Source organism: Ornithodoros turicata, chromosome 2 (assembly GCF_037126465.1).
Source record: "Ornithodoros turicata isolate Travis chromosome 2, ASM3712646v1, whole genome shotgun sequence".
NCBI lineage: Eukaryota > Metazoa > Arthropoda > Arachnida > Ixodida > Argasidae > Ornithodoros > Ornithodoros turicata.
In genome coordinates this window covers 9,252,893-9,271,314 of record NC_088202.1, presented here as the reverse complement: position 1 = coordinate 9,271,314, position 18,422 = coordinate 9,252,893, and the positions used below count along the sequence as shown (strand labels likewise).

At 46.8% G+C, this 18,422-nt stretch overlaps 1 protein-coding gene across 3 annotated transcripts in view; it reads left to right on the top strand.

The window, feature by feature from the left end:
• Positions 1 to 18,422, top strand: part of LOC135383079 (sodium-coupled neutral amino acid transporter 7-like) — an 84,217-nt gene that overhangs the window by 39,256 nt on the left and 26,539 nt on the right. For 2 of the 3 annotated variants that reach the window (XM_064612699.1, XM_064612700.1), the window contains exons 4-5: positions 4,891 to 5,089; positions 10,228 to 10,363. In XM_064612699.1, coding sequence (XP_064468769.1) covers positions 4,891 to 5,089; positions 10,228 to 10,363 — 335 coding nt within the window. The remainder of the gene's footprint in view (positions 1 to 4,890; positions 5,090 to 10,227; positions 10,364 to 18,422) is intronic. The other variant, XM_064612701.1, reaches the window with a different exon arrangement.

The following is an 18,422-nucleotide window of genomic DNA, read 5'->3' as shown; positions in this document are numbered from 1 at the left end:
GTGGGCTCTTATAGTGTGAACATCGGCCGCGAATACGCTATGTAATAGGTCAGGTGTCTGCGCAACTCCACGTTTACTCTCTCCCTATTGCCTGTTGTGCTACCTTATTGGCCCCTCTCCCAAATACGAGGGTATCAGCTCAAAGTTTGGTGAAGTGACTTATTCTGAGGAGCCATGTCAAGAACAATGCTCTTCTACGAATACTCCCATATTAGTGCCTTGTGAGTGGACATATTGCCATGAGGTCCCTCCAAACTTTACCCTCCTTCGTGCAAAGAGGCAAGCTCTCATACAAACTGGAAATGAAGTTAAAAGAAAATTAGAGCCATGTGTAGTCTTCTATCATGTTTGATCTGATCTATGCCGTATACCATTTGGTCCGTTTTCCGTCTCCTCTCTGAAAAGCCAACGGTACAAAGCTGGAATACGAAATTTAGTAATGTGAACACTTGACACGGAGTCGAATTTGAATAGCAATGGTAAGAATAACAGTAAGATTCTCACGTACTTAATGCGGATTTATCTTCTAAAGTACTAGGCGTTTGCAATTTATCCTCTGTTTGGTTTTTGTATGCAAACGACATCAAGCACATCCATCAACGTACATATATTTTCGTAGATGGGTAGAAATCCAGCGAACTGGTAGAATGTAGGAAGGGAGTTGCCTCAGGACAGAAGCCCCCGATATTTCGAACAGAGACTGTTCTTCTTCTGGGCACCGTCCTCATCATTGGCATGGTATTTAAAGGGTTAGGTGTGACGTGTTTAAAGGTTCATGCGAATTGTGGGTCAACAGCCCGGAGGGAAGAAAGGTTCCGTACGGGCTTCTACGGCCGGAGTGAATGGCTGCTTTGTTAGAGTGTGGAGGGGATTATGTGAACGTTGTGATCTAGGCTACAGACCGGTTACAGAAGAATGGAAGGTTCACGAACACGTGGACGAAACGGGACAACAGGCAAGAATTGGCAAGCATAGCGAAAGATAAGGAGGTTAGTGGTTACGTGGGGAAAATTCCAGAACCAGCAAAGGTTTTTCTTTTTGTAATATATGTAATACAAAGTTGTGGCATGCAATAAAGAAAGTAGAAAGCAGTGGCCATGCAGAACATAACAGATGATAATGGAGGTAGAAGGGAAAAGCATATTTTATTTGTGAAGTGTTTCTAGGGTGCCTTGTGATTTGTTGATACCGGACGGGTGAAGAGCGTTGAACTTGTATATGAGATAAGACTCCCTATCACGTCTGTCACGTGTGGATCTAACCCTGGTTTCTAGAATATATAGTTTAATGTTGTCAAAATTGTGACCAGGAACGTTAAAGTGTTCGGCGACTGCTTTGGGGAGTTTGTTGGACGTGTCGGTTCTGTGTCCGGTAAGGCGGTTGTTCATTTGTTGGCCGGTTTCACCAATGTATTGCATAGAGCAGTCGCCGCATTCAATGCAGTATATGACATTGGAGCTTGTGCATGTGAATGCGTGGTTAACGGGGTGGGTGTAATTGCTCGCAGTGCTTTTGATGGAGTTAGCGTGTTGAACGTGCTTGCATGTTTTGCAGCGCGGGAGGTTGCAGGGTCGTGTTCCCGTGTACGGAGTGCTCGTTTTGCTGATTTTGGCATTGACCAAGGAGTCTGCCAGGTTTTTTGCGCGTCGGTATGTCACCTGTATGGGATTTGTGAATATATTGCTAAGTCGGTCACTGCTTTGCAGGAGGGGCTCGTGCTTCTGTAGAATGGCTTTGATGTTTGGAAGTGCGTTGGAATATCTTGTGATGAAACTTATTTGGCACGCGTCAGGATTTTTTCGGTTTTCCAGAACTTCGTCTCGATCGAGTGTGAGTGCCTTGCGACGGAATTCGGTTAGGAGGGAGTCTGGATAGTCCCTTTGGGCAAGTGTACTGCAGAGTTCGTCAAGCTTCTCAGCGTAATCTGTGTCGTTTGAACAAATTCTGCGTAGTCTTACACTCTGCCCATTAGGAATTCCAACCTTACAGTGACGCGGGTGGTGACTCTTGAAGTGAAGGTATTGTTGTTTGTCAGTTGGCTTTTTTGTACAGGGTTGTGATGAGGTTGCCGTTGTCTAGTGATATTGTGGTGTCGAGGAAGTTAATTAAGTGAGTTGACTGTTGTGATGTGAACTTTATGTTGCTATGTGCGGTGTTCAGTAGATCTATGAACTTTTGAAATTCATGTTCCTCGTGTTCCCATATTATCAGTATATCATCGATGTATCGAAGGTACACCGTGGGTTTTAATGAGAGGGCGCTGAGAACTTTGTTTTCTAAGAACCCCATGAAGATACTTGCGTATGTGGGTGCAACAGGTGTGCCCATACTTGTAGCGTGTACTTGTAGGTAGTATTCGCCATTGAACTCGAAGTAGTTCAGTTTAAGGACCAAGTCCATTAGAGCGAGTATGGTTTCTGTGTCTTTTCTGGTGTTTGTTGAAGAAAGGGTATTGCAGAGGGCTGTGATTCCGTCGTTGTGTGGGATGTTAGTATACAGTGATGTCACATCCAGCGTGGCTAGTATTGTGTCCCTACCAAATGTACGGGTGTTGTTTATATCTCTGATTATTCTGAGGAGGTGGGGTGTGTCTTGTACATGCGATGGCAGTGTTGTCGGAATATGGTTTAAATAGTGGTCCAGGAATTTCGAGAGTCTTTCTGTTGGTGTGTTGTTATTAGATACAATTGGCCTGCCGGGGATGTCAGCCGTATAGAGCTCGTTGGCGTGTACCTGTACACCAACAGAAAGACTGCTGCGACTGCTCTGTGCAATGCATTGGTGAAACCGGCCAACAAATGAACAACCGCCTTACCGGACACAGAACCGACACGTCCAACAAACTCCCCAAAGCAGTCGCCGAACACTTTAACGTTCCTGGTCACAATTTTGACAACATTAAACTATATATTCTAGAAACCTGGTTTAGATCCACACGTGACAGACGTGATAGGGAGTCTTATCTCATATACAAGTTCAACGCTCTTCACCCGTCCGGTATCAACAAATCACAAGGCGCCCTAGAAACACTTCACAAATAAAATATGCTTTTCCCTTCTACCTCCATTATCATCTGTTATGTTCTGCATGGCCACTGCTTCCTACTTTCTTTATTGCATGCCACAACTTTGTATTAAAAATATTATATATATATATAAAAAAAAACCTTTGCTGGTTCTGGAATTTTCCCCACGTAACCACTAGCCTCCTTATCTTTCGCTATGCTTGCCAATTCTTGCCTGTTGTCCCGTGTCGTCCACGTGTTCGTGAACCTTCCATTCTTCTGTAACCGGTCTGTAGCCTAGATCACAACGTTCACATAATCCCCTCCACACTCTAACAAAGCAGCCATTCACTCCGGCCGTAGAAGCCCGTACGGAACCTTTCTTCCCTCCGGGCTGTTGACCCACAATTCGCATGAACCTTTAAACACGTCACACCTAACCCTTTAAATACCATGCCAATGATGAGGACGGTGCCCAGAAGAAGAACAGTCTCTGTTCGAAATATCGGCGGCTTCTGTCCTGAGGCAACTCCCTTCATATATTTTCGTAGCTTCGTGATGAGTGCGTCCTTTCGAAGGACTACGTGGTGTGGTAAGTAATAAACATGTCCTGGTAGTGGTTGAGTCCTTTGTTTGAAGGGACTCTGTTCGTCTGCTGTTCAGTGAAGTGCTCTTTCATCACTGAATCTCTTGCATCACAGTGCTCTTGCCGCAGAAGCTTGGGTTCGTTTTGTAGGCGCCGCAGCTACCCCTTGGAGTCGCCGAACGGCCAAAGATTTTTCGGCCAAGCTAGCAGTCACGCCTGCTCTTATAGCGAGAGGAACCTCGTACCGACGATCGCGTTTCACAATGAGAGAATTAAAAGTTCATAATGCCTTGTGTGTGTCATCCATACTTTCGGCGTCGTTTATGCCTATGGCATCAAGCTCCCATAGGTCAGTGAACGAAGCTTCTTTCATTGTCAACAAGTACACGCAGAATACAGCGCTGCGATGGGCATCTGTGCTTGCACATTGCAGGCGACCTAGCGGTGCCCATCCAAATTTCTACTGCGGTCAGATAAACATCAAAATGCTGGATGCCGCCTGTTAACCCCTGCCAGTAGTAATCGTATCCCAGCAACAAAGATTTTCCTGAACGATAAATATCTATGTGCGCGGAAACATCCGCTGGTATTCCTTTAAGACGGCGAATATGTCTGCGTTGGATCGAAGACTCTGCACGGTCCATATTTCGGGTACAACCAGTGCTTCCACTTCGATGCTGTCCTTTGAAAACTGGCTTTAAAGCGTGATTTTTTACCTTACGGCAACAACGGCGTGTGGGACGAATGGTATTGCCGAACGCAAAGACCGTAATGTCTTCTGGTCAAACCGAAGGTGCATCAAGTAGCGCCAGCACGTCATTGCGCGCGAACATCCTTTCACTACCAGTATCAAGTAGAACTCGCGGCAAGCGTTGGCGTGTTGAGTTGCAGGCATAAACTTGAGCCACCTGGAGGTAAATGCCCGCACTGAGCGTGCTGCGTGACGTGTGTGTGTGTGTGTCGAAGGTACAAAAGCCGGTTCGCATACTGGAGGAGGTGCGTCCGTAGGTGTCATAGCGCTAGGTTCCGAAAGCTGCCTCGGGTGTAACAGGAATGCTCGTTCAAGTACGGGAATGCTTGTTCGCTGAGCTTAACCAGCGTGCTCTACAGGTCACAAACAATTTCCTCCGCGTTTGTCAGGGATAAAGTACCGAACAGAAACTATGCGGCCCATTGTACCTGAACTGGGACATGGTGTACAACATGTGAAACAATAAAAAATTTGGGAAAATAAAAATAGCTTTCCCACGTTTCAGCGGCATCTGCATTATCCTGTGGATAGTACTTGTTGTCCATGCAGGTGGTAACTTTCCTCTTGGGTTCAACGGCCCTTGCTCTTGCCTACTGTTCGGATGCCTACGGGGACAGCACGTACAACGGTGTCCTCGAGTCTTGCTGTGGTCCAAGGACCCGGAATGTGTCCGCCTGGTCCGTTCTTGTCACCTACTTCGGCGTCTGCATAGCTCTACTTATAATTATCGGCGACCTTACGGACCGCGGTGAGCTTCTTACCTTCTTTTAGCGTAGGTCCTGGATACTTTTGAGCTTTTACACCGAGGAGGAGGAGGAGGAGTGTCGTTGGGAGGAACCCGAGAGGTCTGCCTGCCTGATTATGCGGCATGTTTCTCGGGAAGGGAAAGGTGGTGGAGAGGAGGAGAGGAAAGGGTGAAGTGGAAGACCGAGCGGAATCCGCTCGGGGGGAGGATAGCTGCGTCCATGGGCCGACTTCAGGGGAACTGTGCCGGCATACGCCTATTACACATCTGAGGGAAACCCAGGAAAAACCCCAGACGGCACAGCCGGCCCGCGGATTCGAACCGCGGACCTCCCAGTCTCCAAGCGCACGCGTTACCGCTGCGCCACCGGAGCTGGTGCGCTTTTACACCGAACGAGCAGTTACGAGAATACGATGAGCGCGAAGCTTAACCACATAACGTGCTCCAAGCCAATCATTATTGAGAAGGACGTTGTTCTCTCCCCCGATTTGTGGAAAATGAGAGGCATGATAGGGGGGGGGGGCGGATTCAGGAGTCGACGGAAGAGTATCTGAAGCGCGGTGGTCTGAAGCATCCTGTACAACGCTTCCCTCTGCGCATCATAGGGGGCGCCACAGTCTCACGTTGTAATGTCTGTTCGGAGCACTGTTGTATACACTGCTGTATTCGCTACTTTTCTCAGTAGCGGAGTAGCGGTCGCGCTGCATTTTAAATCAGTAATGAAAAAAGAAAACATGGATAGCGGCGGACTCTTTCTCCGCTACCGCTACTTTTCATAGTATGAAAGACGTGGAACACAGGGGAAAAAAGTGAGATAATGGCGAAGCATAATTTTTTATTCCTATTAGTTAGTTGCTAATCAGACAAACTCACATGACGATCTACCTCAATTTCACTGACTTTCATAAGCTAAGCGCAATCTAATAGTTAGAAATATAATTTGTGTCAGTGTGTGAATTTCAAATTTTTCAGCTCACATTCGCGAAACAGGTACGTATACCATAGAGCATGACATGGACCACGGATAAGCCAGTTCCCGTCATACAATCACTTGCAACTATTAATGTGAGCGTATTGACAGCACATTTAAAACTGTTCTTTTTTTAAATTTTATTGTTCAGAGCAGATAAACAAAGCTTCGTGTCCTTTGGAAGAGGAATGCGAAAATATTTCGGAATCGCGCCGAGATATCGCTCCAAACTTATTATTGCACTCGAAACGTACTGCCGACTTTGCTTCATGGTGCTTGTGCCGCAGGTGAGGCTAGAGTCAGTAAATAAGCTACGCTTAAGAGCAGAAGCATCGTAAGTCCTTCACGGCAGGGGGGGCGAGCCCTAACCCAACCCAACCCAACCTAACCTAACCTACGATTTCGTCTGCAAATGGTCATTATTTCTGCATAAGTTAAAAAATCGTAGCATCGATTCGTCGGTACGATTTTTAACTTATATACATGAATAGTTGGAATAAGACAGGCAATAATATGTCGAGGGCGTGACTTCTCGTATAGTACTGGTCGCGTCCAGGTCTTCTTGATGATGTCAGTTTTAAGACGCCAAAACTCTCAATTCTCTCCTTCGCGCACCAATCGCTGGGTCGCGCGTCTGTCAGTTCGAATTGAAAAAAAGAAGAAACTAGGGTTGCAGGACAGGCATTGCTGTAGTGAAATTATCCTGGAATCACCCCGTCTCCATCGCAAATAGGAATAGAATGGTGGGAACGGTTTAAGAATGGGATAGGAATGACACATGGTAATAGTAGTTCGTGGCTTTACGTCGCTAGACAACTCTGATCATGAGCGACGGCACAGTGGTCGGTCTCTGGATTGTGTTTACCTACATGAGGGTTCTTTAACGTCCGCCGAAAGCCACAATGGTAGTGATCGGAGGAATGGAATGGCAACATTTATCAGAAGGGATTGTGGAATTAATGTTTCCACAAAAGGGGCAGATGTTTTTTGAAGAAAGCAACATGCTCCTATATGGACATGCTCCTATATGGACATGCTACTATATGGACATATGGATGGACATATGGATATATGCTACTATATGGACATGCTCCTATTAGTCTTATTCTGTTTATTGTGCCTGGTCCCCCAGGGATGCACGATCCAAATCACACACGTGTATTTGCCTTCAAAATCTTGCTCTGACGACTTTTGCAGCCCCATATCTATATCAGTCTCAGTACTCTCAATAGCAGTCGGTAGTGGTAACCTCGATGAAACTTATGAAAAAGGAATACCACTATACGGCAGAGGCACAATATAGCAAATATTTTTTCTTCTCGTCTGCACTTGTACAAATACAATTTGACTGCTACATAACCTAGAGAAGTCGGAGGCGATCAAACCCCAGTGCATGGGACACCAAATGACGGCACACACACGAAGCACTGTGTTTCAATGTTTGGTGTGTGTGCCGTCTTTTCGTGTCCCCTGCACTGCGGTTTTATCGCTTTTAAAATGTACCACCAAACAGCGCGGTTTTTATCGCTTTTTAGGTTGCAGATAATGCGATAATCGCAGCTCTGAATTATGTAAGTTCCCAGCTCATTTCCGGGTTGTCGCCCAGTACCGTAAGAGCCACGCGGGCCTTGCGGCCCTTGCGAAAAGTTGGGGGGGTCGCCCCCTAGTCTTTGGTCAGGGGGGTGGGGGTGGGGCTGATGCGACGAAGCAGCTATTGCTATGAGCAGCGTACAGATGTGGACATATGAAGGAAGGACAGCAGGACAGAGATGGGGGAGAGGTGAGGGGGGGGGTAGTATGCGTCCTGGCCGGGCCGACTGGAAAAGAATGTCACATTAATTCTGCTAACGCAACACGCTCCTGTTAACAGGCAGTTGTTTGTTGTATCCCATTCAAGTAGTTTCTGTTATATCTAACATAAATAAATAGATAAATGATAGATGTATGAACGCCCGCACCAACATTTCTGCGACGGAAAGAAAATGACAGCTGCAAGAGTACTGATGCGAGCGAGTTAGTTAGGATCAAACGTAGACATGATGCGGAAAGAAGACAGGGCGCTACACCGACAACGGCTTTGTATGCTTTGTTAACTGCACAGTGTGAGTTAACGCACACACTTCCGTCTAAACCCGGTGTGTGCCCTATATGGTCGCAGAGTCACGTTCTTCGCCGTGTAAATGCAACCGTGGAACCTGCCAGCTTTTGAAATTTTTTGAGCCTGGAAGACGCGAGGGGTACATTGCATCACGAGCTGCATTGTCCAACCACCTGTACTCCCCTTCCTTTACACACAATTCTTATGTAACAAAAGAAAAGTGACCTTAACTGAGCAGATTTTGGAATTGCATCCGGAAAAACATTGATCATAAAGCTGAAACGAAAAAGAAATGGAACGCAGGTCATACAAGAATCGGCGTATAGTGTGTGCGGCAATAACGGCCGCATCCCATGGCGCTTCCCTGACTCCAGCGCTATCCGTGGCGATGCAATCCACAAAAGCGACTATTCACCCAGCGCATGCGCAGACGTGCGGATTCTTTCCTCACCTCATCGCTCACACTTGTAGATAGCTTTTAACTGCCATACTCACTTGTTATCGTCATCCTCCTCTCTCTCCTCCTCCTCTCTTTTGCTGCCTTTGCGCCATTAAACGCATAACCTCTCTCTCTTATCCTGGACCATCTCATCGCTCATACCTGTAGATAGCTTTTATAGCGTCGCCTAGCAATGGGCAGGGATCGGAACCGGTATTTTTTTCGGTCCGGTTCGGGTTCGGGTTCAGGCATATTGGTTCGGTTCGGGTTTAGCTCCGCTGAACCGAAATTATCAGCTTGAACCGGTTCAGGTATATCGGTTCGGTTGGGGTTCGGCTCAGGGAGAACCCCCCCCCCCTCCCACCCCCGCACATACACAGACAAAAAAAAAATCTGTCAGCGGTCGGGGCATTTACAGGGATTGGAACAGTTACTTTTTTCGGCCTCGGTTTAACCGGTCCACGGGCAGTAATTTTGCTACATGCAAGCAAGCTTACGCTCACCGTACACGATTGTAAGAGAAAGGCGTGAGATAACCGTTCAGGTGAGCAAAAAAAAGGTCGGTCAGTAGTACAATTAATTCACCTCTGAACCGATTCCCGAACCGGTAACCGTATCAATTTTTTTCGGTTCAGTTCCGGTTCGGCTCAGGACAAGCAAAAAAATCATTCGGGTTCGGTTCGGTTCGGGTTCGTCAGAAAATAACGGTTTTTTCCGGTTTTCGGTTCGGGTTCAGTTTCGGTTCCGATCCCTGGCAATGGGACGGCAACCGCCCCCTTCTGCGCCGGTGAACAGCGCGCAGCCGAGCCAGCTCGAAACAGAGGAAACCGGTTTTGGATGGAGGGGCTCAACATGACGACGCGTTCTTGGAAGGAGAAACCACGTGACACGATCGGCTCAATCGCAGACACCGAACGGCGGCTTCCGCGCGGAAAAGGAATGCGATACTCTGTCTCCTATTTAGTGACTCTGTTGCAAACTTGAAGGAGCAGGGAAGAGACATTCAACATGACTCAAAACCCTGCTTCATCTGTGAAGATGTCCACAAGGAGTCACCATGCAAAATATTTTCGCTCTGCGGCGTACGGTCTCTGCGCAATAAAATTTATAGAAGACAGACGGAAAAAGCAGTCGCGGACTAGAGACATGAGCCCCGCGTGACGTAGAAACTGCTCAGGGCCTTCTCTTTTTGTTTTTTCTTCTCGGCTCACGCGTCGCTTATGCATGCTAGAGCTGTGCCGTTGGACGTCACTAGTCACGTGCCGGAGCCAGTTATACGTCACGACGTCTTCTGCTTCGCAGACGCACGCTTTGGATGTGGAGAAGGTTTTTTAAAGATCTGCGGGACAGAGCCTTGCGCATGCTCTGTAGGTTACGTGCGCTCATCGTTCTTTCGCAGGAGCTCATTTTATTCGTAAGAGGTCGCAGCGAAAAACAAACATTTTGGGGGTCACTTCCATGCTCCTTTAATGTCTCAGGTGGACACGACAGCTATCGCCGTTGGTGAAACAGCGCGAAGGATACGCGTTAATTTTTCTCCTAGGTTCCATGTTTTACTGTTCCATATTTACCATGTTCCATGTTTGTTTACTTTCGCTTTAAAGTTATTTGTACTGCCCCTTACTTTCTTTCAGTGTTTACTTCCGCGTATGGACAACACTTCTGCCACGAATGGTTCCTAACTCGCCAATTCACCATCGTCACCACGGCTGTAGTGTTCATCTTGCCGTTATGCCTTATGAGAAACATAGCACTCCTCCAGCGTATCAGGTAATCGGAATGGACCTTTTTAACAACGCTTCTGCGCATGCTCTGTGACCCTGATGGCGCTGAAGAGGGTCCCCTACATATTCAATAGATGGCGCCAATATGGCGCCGGCTACAGAGCCGTTTATAGGAAGAGTTTGGCAATTAGGAGGAGCTTAACTTGAAGCGCGTCAGGCGACGTCACGGCTAAGCGACCTCCCTCGCCATGCTCTATTGTAGTCCCTTAGGCTGCGTTCCAATACCTCGCGCCCGCGAAGCCGCCTGACTAGGCAGCTGAGTAGACCCCTTTGCTTGTCACTATTGGAACAGGCTTGCTAAGTTTGTAGGACATCGTGCATAAACTGTCACCTTCACAATTAAACATGTGTTGCAACTCTCTACGCAGTTAAAAAAAAAACATACCACAATGTGCAACTTTACATTTAAAGCCAGCAGAAACAGCGGGCACGCTGGTACCGTCAACGCACGTCTCCATCCCGGCTGTCAGATGGTCAGGCGTATAACCAGACTGCATCGATGCGCACTAGGCGGTAGCCGACTGAATAGCGGACTTGGCGAGATTTGGAACGAGACTTAACATGGCGGCACTTCCGGTTAGACTGGGTTAGACCGCTAGGCAGTCGCCTAACCGGGGTATTGGAACGCAGCCTTAGTCAGCCTGTCGCCGACGCAATATTAATGCTGATCGTTGTTTACGATGCAAAGAGGGAAGACACGTGCGTACATCGTCATTCGAAAGCCCTTCGTCCTTGAACTTATTCAGTTTGGCAAGAGAGCCCCCTTATCACAGGCGGCTGTGGGTTAGAAGCCGGTTATTGCTGTAGATTGCATTCAGTGCGACAGCCAAGCTGTCGACCAGCGGACAGCATCAAAATGGCGCGCACCAGATGGCTCATAAGCGGATTCTGCTTGGATTCAGGCTTTTTGGGCGGCGCAACGACGACTCTGACGTCAAAATAGGCTCCACCAATGAGGCGGCAAAAGATCAGAGAATGGCCAAACTCTCCCTATATATGGCTCTGGCCGGCTGTGTTTTGGCGCGCGCCGATCATGTTTTTCGGGAGAGCCGCTAGGATACGACACGAGTGTGAAGAAGGTCAATACTTGCGCGCGCTCACTTTGCATTACCGTTGTCACATATAATCACAGCTGCCTCGTATTATCACCGCAAGGGTGAAGTTTTAAAAGAGCAGTGAAATCCTCCTCCATATACAGGGGTGTCTCGTTAAATGTCTCTCGTTAAATCGTTAAATGGCTGTCGCTACAGAATAAATCTCGTGTATTCAGCATCCCACCGAATTTATGCCGCTGTAATCCACGTGTCTCACGCTGTATTATGAAGGACATATGTGAAAAACATTGTATTATATGTACGAAGTATTGTTTCCCCAGGTAAAGTGGAAGCAACAGAAAATTAATTTCTCGTTTCGAGACATATGATGTCATGGGGTGTTCGATCTACCAACGCGTCGGGCGACATTGCTCCCAGAAGGTCCATTTCCATTTTCTCACCACAACCGCTGGCAGACGTCTAACGCTAGGAGAAGAGCGGAGACGACTGAGCTGTTGCTAGGAGAGACACGGCCACTCTCGATGACGTCACCTACCCTGGGATAACCCCGATCTTTAGTTTTACGGCTTCTTTGGAAAAATCGTGGAAACGCATAATATTCGCTGACGGTATTTATATTTTGCGGGCTGGGTCTTTAAGTGAGGCTGATGTGTAATACGAAATAAAATAAACAGTTTTTTAATCCGTAGTGGCGCTTTAAACGGAACTGCTGCTTAAACCGAACAAGAGTCACCGTATTGTTTTGTATTTGTGCAAACGAAACAGGAAACAGAATTTACTGAAGAGGTTCCGGGATGCTCTCCAACTTTCTCCGAACGCCATCGCTACTCACATATCCCCCTATTTCGAGTTTTTTCGCGCCCACTGATCTTCCAGTGGTGAAAGCCACTTGCTAGGCGGTTACGTCCTATATCGCCTAATGCAAGTTTTAGGATTAAGAGGGCGAGGGTGCCTGCCATTAGGTGAAATGGGACTGTCGTGCCATCTTATTAGGCGAAATGGGATCGGGCGAAATAGTCATCAATTGACGTCATCAGCGAATGGCTCCGACACTGTGAGCACTCTGCACACCTTCCAAAGCTCCAAGGAAACGTCGCGAAAAAAGCAGCAAAATACATTGCAAAGAATATCATACTTTTCAATATTATCCAACTCAAAAGTTGAAATCAAAATGTTCAAACACCACTTGTCTTCCCAGTGGTGTCACTCTCTGCTCGCCCTTTCGCGCAACTCAGCGAATGTTTTTTTCTGAGACCACGGGAGAATAAAGCTGCATTAGACTGAAAGTTGTGGCTCCTCCTTCTTGGTACTTCAACTCGCAACTTTTAACTCAACTCTCAACTAACTCAACTCTCCCGGGGCGATTCCGAAACTTACCAAAACTATCTTCGTGAGTCATCATAACCGTCAAAGTTTCACTCAGAATAGCCAAGTCGTTTTCGAGGAATTCGTCGAAACGTGCCGTACTAATGGCAGACGACGAAACCTGCGCTTAACTCTCATGCAACGTCACGCATGACGTCGGCTTGGAGGTACGTCACTGTTGTCATGGCAGTTGGAACCTGCAGGAGGACCTTGGGTTGAGTCATCCCCTGTGCTCTCGAAATGGGGACTATCTCAAGGAGCGCAGAACGTAGACCGTGCGTTGACTGTGGGGTCTCCGATAATGTGGCGCATAGTCGGATACCTGAAAGCTAAGTGACGTGTATTCTTTTCGCGAGTATTTAATGCGGTTTTTAAATAAACACGCACTCCTTCTACATGCACGTCGTCAGCGGCACTTCATTTCGAAACGTGATCAGTGTGCAACGGGGAGTGTAATGGAAGCGCGTGTAATATATTTTTGGTCGGAGCCGTAATGCGACCGCGCGCGCCGATGGCAGGCGACTTCAGATTTGTGATTGTGGGTGGGGTTGTCCTGGGACTTTTAACTTGTTACTGAGACTTAACATACTTGTTCTAAACCATCATGTGGGGCACTTCTTAGGATGTGCGCTTGTCGCCTGAGAACTGAAAGAAAATGTATGACAGTTGCCGCTGTCCCCAGTCACTCCTGAATGTCGTCTGCTCACGCTGGTGTACTAGCGCGCGCAAAAGCAGGCGATTTCTGTGTCGTATAACTAGGGTTCCGTGTTTTCGATGTTTATTTTTGGGCGGATTCCGCGTATGTTTTTCGATTTTCGCAAAATCGGAGTTTTTCCATGTTTTTCCTTGCGTTTACATGGTTTACCCGACAGTTATCGGCGAATAGCAATTACACTCTAAGAAAAAAAAAGCTAGAATTTGCTACCCAAGCTGGTAGAACGACAGTTTCTACTCTGTAGGTTGTTTCTACTTACCGTACAGTTATATCCAAAAGGTAAAATTGGTTTGAGCAGAAATGTGGTTGCAATACAGCTGTACAGAGATGAGTAGAAGCAGCTTTCCTTAGAGTGTACAACGTAATTTCAGTGCGGTGCGCGTCTAACGCAGCCTTAACAACAGCAGCCAATGCGAATTAGCAGTACCAGTTTTACGAAATACGAGTTCGAGTTCTATAAGTGCCGGAAGGCGTTTGCTCACCTTGTTCGTTACGAGGATTCTTCAGATCCACGTGACGCCACGATTGCACGTGTTCCGATATGCGCGCCGCACCTCTTCCGCAGCCCACATTAACTGTCACGCGACAATACTTGCATACGACAACATCTTCCTTGCCTGAGAGTTCAAAATCTTGATTTTCGCAAACGTAGTCCGATGCCCTCTTCCTTTTTCTTCCCATCTCGGGTGCGGCGGAAAGTACGGACCGCCGTACGTGGACAGTGGAGCTGTATCTACTGTCGTAAGCTCTCCTCTAAGCAACTAAAGGCCGGTGACCGAGATTCTACTTGACGTCACGCCCCTAAAAGGTTCACAAGCGCGGTGGGGCACCTACAATGGCAGGAGAAATGAGATTCCGACCAGCGCACCTGATCCGGGACGCGCAATTCCAAAACGCTACCCTGTACAACGAATCGCGCTGTGTCTATCTTTAGCGGGCGATAGCTGATCGTCTGGCAACCTGCGTGACCATGGCAACGCCGAGACGCTATTGCACTTGCGCCGGTTTCAAATATCGATGGAGGAAAAGAAGGCTGATAACTTTCCAGTTGATGCCTCCTCAGCGATACCTTTTGAGTCTGTAATTTCATGGCTCGACTTCCTTGTGTGTGATATGTTGAACTGTGAGCATTGACAGTGTGTCTATTCCTTTCCAAAAGGTGTTTCGCAAAATGTTCGAAAATGTTCGCAAATGTTTCGCAAATGCAAGATATCGGCTGGGAGATTGTATCAACACAAGCGTCGTGAAAATGGAGCACAATGGTCCACAACGTCTGGCTAAGAGCTTCAGAACTGTTTTAGTCTCTTTATTTATTATATTTTTGCTGTTTCATCAGCGGGAACAACCGGCCTCTGATTTTCGGTGTTTATAATTTTTGAGACCTCTCGAAACACGGTAAAAATGAACGCCAAACCAAATTACAGTAGTACAAGATTGAATTGACTTATAACATAATGAAATAACAGGATAACTTCTCTTTGTCACGTACCTTCGCCCTATCTCGTAATACCCCGGAAAATATAAATGCCGAAAACTAGAAACCCTAGCTGATTGATGTTGCATTTTTTTCTTGTTCCATTTAAATACAAAATAGATTGGGTTCTATCTGTAGGAAACTGAACATATTCGCTGATCGAATTCCAGCTTGCGATGCTTACAAATATGTGACGCGTAGTGTGACAGCAGTGAGCGCGTCGTAGGCTTAATTATACCTGAGATATACTCCACGACTAGCTGCTAGAGCAATACTAAAACATATGTCGGCGTTTTTGACGGACAGACCAGAGGTGACACATTTATAAGGTACACCAACCCCAACTAGAAATTAAAATTGCCACATATGTGCCCTTTGTGTGATATGAAATCATTTTCATAACTATAAAGAAAACATCTCCTTTGCGACCTAATTGAGTTTTTCTGCCCATGCGTGTACCTTCTGTTTACGCTAGGGACTTGCCTACATGATATCAGTCTGATGTGCATATCACGACTATAACGCAGAGAAAAGTATCACGATTCCCGAAATGTTGCTATCGCCTCACTTCGATATAAATCATCACGAGTCTTCACAGCTGAATAGAGGGTATTTCACGAAAATCCCCCGGCTGAATAATTCGTGAACAGGGGGCGCCGTCGAAGAAATTCCTTTTTGGTAGAGATCCTTGGGACATCGGCCATGAACTGAGTAGCGAGCGGCTCATTTGTTCACTAATTAAATAAACATGCTAGCTTTTAACTTTTACTTCGCACGCTTACGGAACTTCTGTTTTACGCGTCGGGACCTTCGGCGAAAAATATTCCAAGAAAAAAACCGCATCGACACTTAGTGATTTTTTTCGAGTAATTAATCGGTTTTGGTTTACATATTTCTTGCGCGGAGCAGTGCACCAATGCGCTCTTTGGATGAGCTATCCCGCTGTCAATTTCGTGTTCATCCGCCTGGTTGACATACGGCGTTGACGGAAGATTAGGAACAGCCGCAAGGGACGCTTTGATATTCCTTCTCAAAGCGACTGGCAAACAGCGCTGCCGGTTCTATCGTGGATTAATTAACTGAAATGGATTAACGAGATTCCCACTGTCCCTATCTTGACAGTGCGGCGAATTCACATGCAAAATTACACAACTAGGAATACGACTCCAACCGACAACACCATACCACCCAGCTGCAAATGGCCTCGCCGAAAGAGTAATTAGAGACATAAAACAATATATCTCGATGTACCCCAAATTCAGAGGAGGCTGGAAGTGCGCACTAGCTGCGGCGGTACGGCATCATAACAGATCGTGCACCACTGCTCTTGGATGCAGTCCGCACTTTGCAGCATTTCACACACCGGCGCTGTTCCCTGCTGATGAACGCTTGCGCGTAACCGATCACGTCACACTGCAAGAGCAACGAAGTCACCGGAGGCGATTGACAAGTACCGCTCCAGAATGAAGAGGAACTTTGACAGGCGCAAGAGCAGAAAGATACCTGAAATTAGAGTTGGTGACGCGATACTGGTGCGACGGGGTGCACAACCAAAACTGCAGGAACTGCAAAACTGCAAAAACTGCAGGAACTGCAAAAACCACTGCAGGAGCCTGGCCGCCTCCGCGGGACTTGTCCCGCTTATGGGGGTTTGTCAGATCTGAATCAACACAGTGGTTATCTTTGCAGATTAATAGACGTCGAGCTTGATGGGGTCTTCTTTCCCCGCCGGCCCTGTTGTGCTTGATCCTTGTGGTCTGGCTAGTTTTTTTCTCTCCTTTCCTTCCCACACTCACTCCCCTTACTATCCTATCTATTATTTTATTTTTTAGTGATTTGGTCCCTGATATACCTCGTGTGGCACGGGGGCCTCTTCACTTACTTTTCCCCTCTTTCCTTTCATTCATTTATATTCTTCAGGCACCCTGCCTCCCACCCAGCTTTCATTTATTCAATACCCTCCTCAATTCAACTCAAATATCGATTAACATGGAAAGGCTACCTCCGTCGGCGGCCTGTGCATGGGTTGTATCCTGCCTTAAGAGTAAGTCATTAAAATTGGCTGAGCACTCCCTCTCCATACCAAGAAGAAGTATCCTTCTTTTCGCCGTGAATCACAGGTCCTGATTTAACACAATCAGTCTATTTGGAAAGTACCACACAGCCAAGGTCTGCAATTTAACGCATCTTGTATAAAGTTTAGCCACAGAAGTGGAAGCGTACGCTGACGAAAGTCCCTGCATCCTTTCCTCCAACGATATTTGAAACCACGCAGAAGGCCGTGGCGTCTCGGCGTCGCCACGGCAACGTAGGTTGTTTATTTGTTTATTTATTTGTTTATTTTCATCACTAAAAAACAAGGAACAGGGAAACCGTGGGGCGTGTCCAATAGCTTTCGCTAGTACAGGCTCATGCCCCGCGGGGTAAACGGAACAGAAAAACAGGTTAGATAAATAATGCAACAAACAGTTACATTCATGGGTTCAAATAGTCTGATGTGTCCGTAAGGTAACGTCGTAGCATGTTGCGGAATGACTGGCTGTTTTTAACCTCAAGAGGCATGGAGTTCCAGAGTAGCGGCCCAAAACACGTCAATCTCGTACCATACACATTTTTTGGCCGATATAACAAAAAGTCATTCGACGTGACGCTTCGGTTACCTCTTGGACATTTTTGAAATATGTTGTTATTGAAAAGAACGTTATTCTTTACAACTGACTCTACAAGTATAGCGCAGCGCTCACGAATAAGGTCAGGCAGTGGGAGAATATTCAAAGAATTAAAAAGCTCAATCAGTTGCCAGAGTTGCCAATCAGTTGCTAGTGCCAGAGCATCACCTATCATCTGCTAAGACTAGAGAAAGCGCCATTGTTCTGGGTAGTGTTTTGGAATTACTCATCCGGGACAAAAGGATTGACCGTGGAACACCCAATGTGGTCCCAGGTCATCCAACCATAGCAAATACAAAGAAGAGTAATAAAGATAAACCTGCTTTTCATGTTGGAATCTTAAGCTGGGCATGTGCAGCAATGGCCATTGTTTTTCGATTAAAACCGAATGAGGGAAAAATTTACCCGGTGTATGCTTTTCGGTTAAAACCGAATACGCGGAACCCTACGTATAACGGACTCTCCCGCAGGTCGACATAGCCGTTATCGTTGCCAACACAGATCGCGGCATGCTCTGCAATCTTTATCAATTTAATTTCGTTATTTAATAACCGTGACGTGCTTTGTCGGGTAAATTTGCAGTATTCCATTTTCAACAAAGCGCAATCGAATGTTACACTTTATGAGAGGAGCAGGGGATACGGGACCGTCCCTTTAAAATGCGATCTTCAGTGATGGTCAAGCACAGGATGCAACGAAAAAGAAGCGCCTTCCTTTTCCATGTGACACACTCTACACAGTTAAAACAGAACTTTACCACATAGCAC